This window comes from Octodon degus, unplaced genomic scaffold (assembly GCF_000260255.1).
Source record: "Octodon degus isolate 3935 unplaced genomic scaffold, OctDeg1.0 scaffold00166, whole genome shotgun sequence".
Taxonomy (NCBI): domain Eukaryota; kingdom Metazoa; phylum Chordata; class Mammalia; order Rodentia; family Octodontidae; genus Octodon; species Octodon degus.
Window position 1 is genome coordinate 5,974,247 of NW_004524742.1, and position 11,424 is coordinate 5,985,670.

The window sequence follows — 11,424 nt, forward strand, 5'->3', positions numbered from 1 at the left end:
ATTAAAGAGACAAGACACTTTGCAGACAAACAACAAGCAACAATAAACATGAAATGCTCTAGACAAAGATGAGTATAAATCTGGCCTAATAACCATTTTTCCATGTAACAGTGATTTTCCATTTTCAGAACTGGAATTGTGGCTCTGTTAATAGCCATCAATTTCTTTATCTCTTTAAAAGACTTCGTATAGAGCTCCAACCATAAATAACACAATAGAAGTGTGTTATTTAATAGAAGTGTGTTATTTCTAGTTAATAGAAAACCTGTTTTCTCCCCATACTTATCCTAGATGAAAATAGTATGTAGCACTTTAGCCAGGGCCTAAAGAATTCCTGGGCAGGCTGACTTTAAAAGTATGGATCTTGAAGATGTTGGTCAGCACATATATATAACTCAACTGACAATGGAGTGTTACAAGGGGAATTGTAAACAAACAAACTTTCTGCCTTCTGCAGGAAGGACCAGGAAAAAAGATCTTGTCTAGGTTGCTACAATGAATGGGCCTGGAGGGTGAAAGACCAAAAGAAAGAAATCAAAATGACTCATTTCCTTAAGCTACACTGAAGAGTTTTGGTTTTTTTTTCTCTGTCCTTGTGGGTGAGATACTACCCGTGACAAAAGAGTCCGCTTGTTGCATTTCTGTTAGGTAATCAAAGAGTGGTACTTATTTATCATTAATAAAGTGAAACTTAAAAGCAGCCATTAATACAGGCAAGAAAATGGTTTCTTAAATCCTATCTTGGAAGGAAATGGAGATTTCACATACTCAAAATTATTGCTCAGCCCCACCAGAAGTTTCCCTGTGCTTGTAAGCCATGTGTTCTGTAATAAATCAGTAAATGATAAGTTGAACTTGTTCAGTTATTTCCTTGGCACATTTAGAGCTTTCTGAAAAAAAAAAAAAAAACAAAAAACATGAAATAGCAAAAACCCACTGGCCTGGATAATTTCAGTTTAGAGCCAAGTTTCTACAGACAGATTAAATCATAAAAATCAAAAAGAAAAGGAGAATACTCTTGAAGCCTTAATTATGGCTTCTGGAGATGAGCCATAGGTTTCTTAGCAAAGAAAATTTGGAGTTGATCCAATGCCAGTCTGTATGCTACTTTAAGTAGATAGGGAGAGTAGCAGCTCAAGCACTTTGGCACCATGCAAGAGTATGGCTCTAGAACTTTCAATTTAAAGCTGAATTTCCCCTTTAAAAGATGGTCCAAAGCCTTTAGAGAATGATTTCAGCTATCCATCCTACTGTTTTTCATGTTTGTTTGACCTGTGTCTTGTAAATCATAAAAAGGAGACCCTGTTGGTTAATGTATATCCTGACCTGTATTTCTTACGTAACAGCTTGTATGTTCAGTGTTTGTCATAAAGATACCAGACTATACTTCAGTAAATCTTATAGCTATTCTTTGAAAATCCCTTATTCCAACCATATAAAAAGAAACAGTTGCCATGGTAAAATTGCCTGTGTTATAACCCCAGAGTGGATTTTGAGTTGACAGAAACAAACAGCTGAAATATATACTGATATAACATAGATACTTAAACCTGGTGTTTTGGGAGAATTTTGAGGAAAAAGTAGAATCTGCAACCAATATTTAATGCTGGATATGTACTTGTTTTTTGTCTTTAGGTGAATTTCTAGCATCCCTTTTACCATTTCACCAACTTCAGTGGTATGCTCAAGGGCTTCCCACTTGTTGACTTAGCTTGGTAATCCTAACTTGTCTTCTACTGGTAAGGAAATGGCTTTTATGATTTGTTCATTCTTTTGATGCTGAGGGAATAACCTGCTGCTTCTGTTAAGATCATTTAGGAGCCAAGAACACATCTATTTGTACTCTTGCACAAGGCCTTGAGGCCAGCTCATCTTGTGTGATGGGTGTAAAACACAGGCCTGTACAGTGGGAGCAATAGGAAAGGGCTGTCACTTCAATGGAGGATGGAAAGCCATTTAGGAAAAAGTGAAACCAAGTAGAGTCACTTAGACTAGGTTATGAATAAATGGTGATCACTTCACTGCCACCACCCCGGACAAGGAGAACTCGTTCAAGTCCCTCAGTGAGCACTTCTAGGAATTCCATGTCTTCAGAATTTGTCAAGGAAACATAGGCAGAAGGAAGAATACACTTTACAGTCTGGCATCATCATAATCTTGAGTTTACCTGCTCACAAAACAGCAAAATCATCATGCTTCTCAATAATTATTTACAGACTCACAAAGTCAGAAATTTAGATTTATTCTAACCCAGTAAAAGAATCTAGAGATCTAGTTTCTGCATATGCATTAAAAACTTGTTAGATATTTTTTAAGTGTTTCTAAGAAATAGGAAAACTCGTAATATATTATTCTAAATAATGAAACGCAAAAGAAGTCATAATAGAGCAGTTTATAAGACCCCTTAGAGAACATGTAAGTAATGTGTAAGTGAAGCTGCTTGTCAGACTTTCCATTGTTTTCATTGTGTGTGTGTGTGTGTGTGTGTGTGTGTGTGGCCAGCTCAGCCCACCAGGGGGCGAGGCTGGCTGGCATGTGGTGCTGGGGGATTGAACCATGGTCCCTGTGCTTTGCTAGGCTTGTTTTTTTTAAGTAGGTGCTTTAGACCACTGAGCCATCCCTCCAGCCCCCGTTGTTTTCATTTTTAAAACTTTTCCGGGCTGGTGAGATGGCTCAGTGGTCCAAAGCACCTACTTAGAACAAGCTTAGCTTAGCAAAGCACAGGGACTGTGGTTCAATCCCCCAGCACCACATGCCAGCCAGCCACTCCCCCTGGCGGGCTGAGCTGGCCACACACACACACACACACACACACACACACACACACAAAATTAAAAAAATAAAAAAACTTTTCCTTAACGACTGGTCAGAATGGACCAGTCTATATTGTTACAGTAAAGGGCTCCCATAAAAATGATCTTCAGATGCGAGTATGAACAATCCCTAAGTGTTTTTTCCTAACTTCTCCCCTACCTCCATCCAGAAGAGGTGTTACAGAATGTGTAGAACCTGAAAAGGATAAAGGATGTAGGTGTTTTGTCTCTAGGACTTTGGCTGAAAATTAGAAGTCTAGTTGCAAAATGCCACCCAAAAAGGACTTCTTAAAGATCTGAGAGAACGTAATATACCTCCAACTTCCTAAAAGGAGATTAACCAACCTTACAGATTTGTAAAAATCTGCCTGAGACTTTAAAATCTTCTTCAAAGAGGGAAACTAGGGCACAAATGATGACTTAAACTTACCTAGTTGTCTCGCCTAAGAAATAAGCTAAGAAGATTCCCCTACTCCTGGATCTACTCAGAAAGGATACAGTTTTCATCACCTTCAGGGTTTCGGGGTGGTCCTGGCATGTTCAACAAAACCAGCTTTGCTTCATGGGACTTGTTTACTATAACTTCATTGAGCTTTACTGCTGTATGCATCCGTCTTACATTAGACTGGTCCCTGGATGGGGAAGGCACAGAGGTAATAAAGGAAAAAAGAGAACTATAATCATAGTAAATCTTAAAAACTTAATAATCAGAGCTTTTTTCCTTTGACTATGATATAATAAAGTAATTTATGATATTAATATCCTCTGAGTTTTCATTGTGCATTTGCTTGTTTTATAATAAGCACACAGTATGAAGTATATGGAGAGAGAGAAGATAGCTTGTGTACAGTTTTCACTGGGAATGGGTTCAATTAAGGTGAAATGGTCAGACTCCATTCTGTGTCTTCAGGTAAAGTCATATGTATGCCAGTGAGTAGGATACTACATTCTGCGGGAAAACTTACGGACGCATGTTAAGGAGGTCCTGGAATCCTTCCATTGACTTGGCCTTTTGTCCCCTGGAAGCCATGTACTTGTCCTTTGTCCAAGTCATGTGTACCTTCTCTTGATAGGTTTCTGTCTCTTCATCCTCATCAGAACCAATGCTGGTCAATCGTAGCATTGAGTTCCGGTCTTTCACCAATTGTGCCTAAGGAAGGTCCAACACAGTTTTCTTAACTAATTTTCTTATGCATCATCTACTTTGAAACCACAATGAAGTTATATTGGGATAACCGATAAAATGAAAAGGAAAAAATTTATCATTTTGTGAATAAAATATAGTATCATCCCTTTTGCTAACAGAGCCAGGATTAGATAGACTGGTCCAGCAAAGTCTCACCTCTCTGTCTCGTTCCGTTTTGGAGAGCCGCATGTGCCGGAGCATCTGGGACCTCTGCTCCATCATCAGAGTACGCTCATAAGTATAAGCTGATATGTCACTGTCATGCTGTCATCACACAATGTGGGCAGAAAAGCACAAAAAGCGTATTTTTTCTTTCTAGTCACTAACTTAAATCAGAAAAGAAGTATAATAATACCAACCCTAACTTCCCATGGCTATTTTGTTCAGTCTTTGAGTTATATATATAAACATAATTTTGGGGTTAAAGATCAAATCCAGAGGCTTTTTAATCATTAACCATTATATGTGTTTCCTTGAAACACAAAGTTTAGTTTTTTTCACACGTGAGTTCAATCATGAATTAATATATATAAAGGAAGTAAGGATCTAGCTTAAATATAAAAGCTGTGTAGTAAGAAAGCAAAGCCACTACACCAAACACTTTCATGCATTCTACTTATCTAGGTCAACAGATTAGGATTTTGTTGCAACACTAGGATTAATCTATATTGACAGAACCAATTCCCAAAGTAGGAAAGGCTCTAGAAGACAGTGTGGGGGTTGTCTCATCAGTCTACTTTCTCACCATTTCTACCACTTCCACTTCTGCCTCAATGCGCAAGTGATACAGGAAGGTGGCCAGGTCTTTCTTCATCTGAATACTGTTGTCTTCTAATTGGGCTACTGTGAAGATTCGTATGCTGCATTTTCGCCACACCTAACAAGTACCACATGTATATGGAAAATTAGATCCAGCAACAAAAAAAGTTACTTCTAAAAACAAGGCATTTTGGCCTAGAACAACCTTCCTATAGCATACAGGTATTTTTTTCCTAGCTTCCTGCTTATTTCATTATCAAAGCACAAAATTTAATGTATTATGGCAAAAGATTTATGGAATAACATTAAATGCAGTTTTAAGGCATTAATTTTTTTTTTTTGAGGAACCAGCAATTGAACTCAGGGCCTTGCGCTTGCCAGGCAAGTGCTTATTCTACTGAGCTATCTCCCCAGCCCCCATTCTTAATTTTGTAACAAAGAAACTGGCAGAAAGGGAAAAATGGCTTGTGTGATGAGATATAATTGGTCATCATCCCCATTCCCTGGACTTCAATGCCTAAAACCCTTGGGATCTTCAAGTGATGATGTTTTCTTTGCTAATGAGTTGGCCCACAGCTAGCAATCCCTACATACATAGCTTGAGGATGGGTGCTGGTCACTGTAAAGCCTCAGCATAACCCCCAGCAAAAGGGCTGAAAAGTAAGTAGATCGCTGGTGACAACAGATTTAATCACTGCTATGGAATACAGCTTTCATAAAAACCCTACAGGCCAGGCCAGAAAGCTTCTGGACAACTGAACATGTGATGTTTCCTGTAGCAACCAAAAAGAGCATGGGAACTTTGTGCTTCTTCCCAATGCACTATCCTATGAATATCCTCATCTGTATCATTTGTAGTATTTTTTTAAAGAGAATTTTTAAAAAAACAATAAAAACTAATAGTCTGTAAAACAAACAGTAAATACAAGAATATGTTTTCTCAGTTCCGTAAACTTTTCTGGCAAATTAATCCAACCTAAGGACAGGGTCATGGGAACCTTGGTTCCTCAGCAGATCAGCAGAGGCTTGAAACCAGCATTGTAAGAGGGAAAGTGGCCTTCTGGGACTGAACCTTCAACCTGGAAATACAATGCTACCTCTATGTAAACAGTGTCAGAACTGAATTAGAAGAGGATACCTAGCTGTTCTACACTGCAGATAACTGCTTGCTAGTCAGATAGTACATTAATGGCACCATGCATACTATTTAGTCTTACCAGAGAATGAGCAGATACATGTATAACCTACACACATGTACCCCTTAGTCTTCCTATAACAGAGGTTTTTTTTTTTCAAGATGTGTTCAACTGTTACTTTATTTACCGAGGGCTTATCTGTTACTTTATTTGCTGAATTTCACTTGGAGTTAGCTTGGTATCAAATACAAAGAAATCTTTTCCCATAAAGTTGAAACTAGGATCATGGGAGGACCAAGCACAATCCCTACTTCTCAGATTCTAAAACCTAACACTATATAGTCAAAGAAAAATTATGCGTCTAGTGAACCATAGACCAGATGGAAGGAAAACAACTTTAAAAGTTGTTAGGGAGGTAGCTTAGTGATTTAAGTGGCTGCCTGGCAAGCACAAGGACAGGGGTTTGATCTCTGATACCACCTGCCATGCTGGCCACTGAGACTGGGTATGGTAGCTTATGCCTATAATCCCAGCACTAGGGAGGCTGAGACAGGAGGATCACTATGAGTTTGAACTGCATAGTGTGACCCTGTATCTAGTAAATAAATAAAATTTTTTTAAAAAAATTAAGTTGTCTAGAGTCTGCACCAGAGTCTATCTGGGGGACTGCGGCAGGTATTACCCAGGTGGCTATGGAAGGACCCCAAGAGGCCCTGCCTTTTCCAGACAATCTGAGGACCTACTTTACAGCTACTTTGCTGCAGTAGCTGGGCTGGTTGGACAGAAAGACACTAACAGAGTCTAATAAAATGAAATTTTAAAACAGACACTGAAAACTGAAGACTGTCAGGCATTGGTGGAGAATAAAAACTTGTTAATCAGTTTCAATTCTGGATAAAGATGTGTTTTGCACAATGGGGTTCAACCAGTTGAAAGAACTGTGGGACATATGAATGGCTGGAGACAAGATTTCATCTTTTTTGATGGGGATAGGAGTGGAACAATAGACCTCAAGAATTTTAGGAGTTTTGGCTTGGCTCCTCAAACTGAATATTGCAAAATGGTATGGTATCAATGGAACAATCACCTTTGATGACTTACCACATCCTTTGTCAAACTGAAGGCTTTTAAAGATAGCTTTTGAAGACAGAATTTTGGTCAGCAAGGCATTGTGAATGTCTCATATGTTGATTTCATTATGTCACATGTTTATGCTTTTAATAATTACAACAGGAATACTGAAATGGGTACTTCAAAATGTTGATCAGGTCATCATTGAGACAGGGTCATGTGCTTGTCTCCTTCTTACCAGTTTCCCAAATATTCTCTAATGAGCAGGATACATACATATATATATATATATATATATATATATATATATATGAATTTTTTAAAGGGCTTTCAGTAAGATCTACATTCTGATGCTGCCTGCACTTATGTGTGGTGTGGTCATTTTAGATAACTTCAAGTATCTGTTATCCTGTATTTGAGAAAAAAAAATACTTATTTCTTAGGGTAGTTTAAGTGTGTTGTACAACAAGCACCAACATTGCTACTATCTTTTTTTTTCTTTCTGCACTTTAGGACAGGGTCTATAGGGTCTCACTACATAAACCAGACTTGTAGTGCTCTTCCTGTGTTCATTGTCCCAAGAGCTGGGATTACAGATTTGTGCCACTGTGTCTAGTCTCAATTGCCATCTCAGCGTGCCCCTGGGGCAGGGCCAGCATGACATGCCTGGGGAATGCTTCTGTCTATCCATCCATCATCCATCTATCCGTCCGTCCGTCCGTCCGTCCGTCCATCCATCCATCCATCCATCCATCCATCCATCCATCCATCCATCCATCCATCCATCTGGTGTCTTGCTGTGTAGTGCTGGCTGGCCTTGGGTTCACTACGCAGCCCAGGCTGACCTCTAACTCACCAGTGATCTTCTTGCCTCAACCTCCCTAGTGCTGGGATTATAGTTATGTACCACCATGCCCAGCTTGTTTCTTAAATTTTAAACTGGCCTGGTTTGGCTTTGTTTTGCAAGAAAGCTCAACGAGTAAAAAACAATACTAATATATATTTTTCCTTGTAAAAAATATATGTCTTTGCGGGACTGGGGTTCGATCCCTGGCACCACATGCCACACTGGCCCCACCCCCAGGTGCACTGAGACCTGGCATGGTGGCGCACACCTGTAATCCCAGTGCCGGGGAGGCTGAGAACAGGAGGATCACTATGAGCCCGAGCTGCGTAATGAGATCCTTACCAAATACACTTAAAAAGTAAATAAAAAGCAATGTATTGATGTACAGTGTGAGCATTACCATTCAAGTGAACAATCTGTTATCAACCAATGATAACAAAAAAGTCTTCAGCTTCATTTCACTAATACATTTTTAAATACTGCTTACATATATTTCATGAATACTTATTCAATCCTAACTTAAGTGTTCATGTCAAGTAGTTATTTCCAGACTGTCAAAGTATGAACCATCTTGCTATATCTTACATGGTCTAGCTTTCATCCTAGACCTATTGTGTGTGTGGCCACACAGCTTTGCTTGGGTCTAAACTGCCCAGAAAGAGGTCAAAAGATGCCTGGAAGATCAAGACAGGAATTCTCCTTCAGTGTTCAAGTACTTACTGCTTCTTTTAAACTCACCATGGTCTTTGAGGAAATCATAGTTTAAGGAAATGGTAATTTCCTGGGTGAGTACAAGCAGCAAAGAAGAATGTTATTGCTGACCCAAAGTTAGGGCCATATTTGACCAGCATGTCTTTTATTTATTTTATTTTATTTTTTATTTATTTATATATTTATATATTTATTTATTTTTTCAGCCTGTCTTTTTAACAAATCCCAAATATATTATATTGATGTTCTGAATTTACTTTTGGGTAAACGGTGAACTATTATAAACCATGATTCTGCTATTGTTCAGTTAACTCAGTTTTAATCACTGATACAGTACTTTGAAACAAGTCTCCTTATCTCTTTTATTGCCCCCACCATTTCTTTCCAATACCATGGAGCTTAGTCTTCATTTTGTCCCTGCAGTTAGAAAATTTCCTTCCCCTTAGCAATCTGACACTGCCACCTCCTTTGTTTAATGACAGTGGAAGTCTTCATTACAAGAGTCTCTCGTGTGACCTTCTGCTTTCTGCAGGTGTTCCATCTACTATATACTTCCAGTACAGCCTCATCCACTTCTTTAAAACTGTTTCTTGGCCATGTTTTTGTTTTGTTTTGAGTTAAAGCTTACAGTTGGAGCATGGTAAAGTTTCAAACTTGAGAACCTCAGCTGTCTGGAGGATTAAGTCTCAAACCACTCCAGATCAGGGTTTTATTTTAGAGATGTGTGCTTTGATCTTGTGCTTAAAGAGAGTCACGATTTATAAGCACATTTCACATACTTCTATAAGAATGTGCTGCCAGAGGCCTGGTGCTTTCTGGGCACAAGTGGTACAGACTTGTACCATAGCAGTCATTAAATTAAACTTCTCATTCCTGATGAGCCAGTTGGATGTCAAGTTCAACATGTTATTCCAGGTGATACCTAAGATGGCCTGTAAGCTAAAACTTGTGTCGTCTCGGCTAGACTTTGTTTTGGGCACATTACTATTTTAGTGTTCATTTTATGCAACAATTATAAAACAATAAAGCCATTATATATGTAAACACTTTTTATCATTATAGGAAGTGTAAAAGTCCTTCAAGAAATAAAAATAAAGTTGTCTAAAATACCTTGTGCTGTTTCAGTAGGAATGGTAAAAGCATGAGCATCCCCCCGTCATGCACAATCCACCACACATCAATGTTGCCCTCAGAAAATTGCTCCACATTGCTGGGAAAGAAGGAGACATTTTTAGCCACCAACAGAGCAAGATGAGCAGCAGTTGTCACACGAACTGTGCCTAGGGAGAAAAAAAGAGATGCAAGATAAGCAGACAAGAATCTTGAGGCTTGTTTTACTTCCCACCAAGTTAGGAAAGCAAGGAAAATACTCTTGTATTTCTTTGAGGAAGGTGTCTTATTTCACAGTAGCTATACCTCACTAAGTCAAAAAAATCATGAACAATTTGAACAGAAGTACATTGAGAACCAGGGCTGTTACTATACGCACTCCAATTACTACCTTTCTAAAAGGGAGTATGTAAATTTGGGAGATCTGGATGCTGAAGGACAATCCTAATTCCTGTGATATCAATATGAAAAATCTTAAGTGAAATATGGAAAACTATGAGATAATTCCTAGAATAAGACCTGACAGTTTGTGAACATAAATGTAAAGGTGGAGAAGCTAAGTAAAATCAGGCTATTACAATTAGTAGTTTATAAGATCATGCTTCAATGATGGCATAATCCCTACTTCAGAAGGCAGAGAGTGAAGTTAGGGCAATAGAGATTTAACTGTGTCTCCTGTTTGGGCTCTCAGGTTATTTGGGGAAATGTCTGTACCAATAAAAGTTTTCCAAGCACGAGCATCTTCACTCTGACGCCAGCCATTAGGCCAGCCCATCACCACTGTGTTGTGCTTCATGCCCCCAAGGCCACAGGACTGGATGAGGTGGGAAATGCCCTCTCGAAGTTTGGCAGCAACCACCAGCTGGCTGAATCCTTTTACTTTCTCTGCTTCCATTAGATGCTTAATCGTCTGAAAGAAAGAGAACCTCAACAATTAATCGCTTTGCCCCAGACCTTTCAACTCATCATTCCTTCTCCATATTGTATTTCCTGTCTCTTTCTTAAAACTCTGCATAAGACTCAATCTCCTAAAGTCCAAAAGATTAAAACAGTTCTAATGAAATGTCATTGTCATTTGTCTTTTTCATTTTTCTTTCTTTTTTAAGACAAGGTTTCACTAGCCCAAGCTGTTTTCAAGCTTGTGATTTTCATGCCTAAGCCTCATAAGTGCTGAGACTACTGGTATGTGCTAGCATACCCAGCTTGTCTTTTTCACTTTCTAGTACTTACTTTATATTTTTACATCTAGAGCTGGTTATCTACATGCAGTTTCTCTGCCTGTTTTTCTTTCTTTGTAACATACCTAAAAACTAAGAACAGGAATCTCCATAGAAAGAATGTCTGCATACTTCTGTCACTGACCAACGGAGTTTACTGACCAATGGGAAGTCTTACTACTGCATGTCACAAAACTATAAGCGATTCTATTAAATCTGGACACTTACCTGCTCAGCAGCTAAAGCTTCACCATAGTTCTCCAGGAAGTTCCCCACAATAACAGAGCCCACAATAGTGAGACCTTTTCCTGCTTTCAGCTGTGATGCAAATGTAAGGAGGCGAGGATGCTTGACATGTAAATCTTCGTCCAGTTTCAGCAATACAAGCAGCTGAGGCCTATAAAAAGGTTGGGGTGGAGAGGAGAAAACAAGTTCGGGTTGTAGAAACAGAATGACAATCCCATCCTTTGCTTCAAGGAACTGTATAATACAATCTGACAGAAAAAAAAGAAGACAAGCTTATTGTTGTTACCATACAACTTAGGCTGTTAAGCTTAACCTCACTATCTGTCTG

The 11,424-nt window shown here is 38.8% G+C and overlaps 1 protein-coding gene across 3 annotated transcripts in view; it reads right to left on the reverse strand.

The window, feature by feature from the left end:
- Window positions 1-1,592: 1,592 nt before the first annotated feature.
- The window catches only part of Slc12a6 (solute carrier family 12 member 6), a 100,423-nt gene continuing 90,591 nt past the window's right edge, over window positions 1,593-11,424 (reverse strand). For all 3 annotated transcript variants that reach the window (XM_004643133.3, XM_004643132.2, XM_004643134.3), the window contains 8 exons: window positions 11,079-11,247; window positions 10,348-10,543; window positions 9,634-9,803; window positions 4,745-4,876; window positions 4,156-4,263; window positions 3,779-3,963; window positions 3,312-3,445; window positions 1,593-2,088 (listed from right to left, as the gene is read on the reverse strand). In XM_004643133.3, the coding sequence (XP_004643190.1) occupies window positions 1,997-2,088; window positions 3,312-3,445; window positions 3,779-3,963; window positions 4,156-4,263; window positions 4,745-4,876; window positions 9,634-9,803; window positions 10,348-10,543; window positions 11,079-11,247 (1,186 nt within the window). In that variant the 3' untranslated portion in view covers window positions 1,593-1,996. The remainder of the gene's footprint in view (window positions 2,089-3,311; window positions 3,446-3,778; window positions 3,964-4,155; window positions 4,264-4,744; window positions 4,877-9,633; window positions 9,804-10,347; window positions 10,544-11,078; window positions 11,248-11,424) is intronic.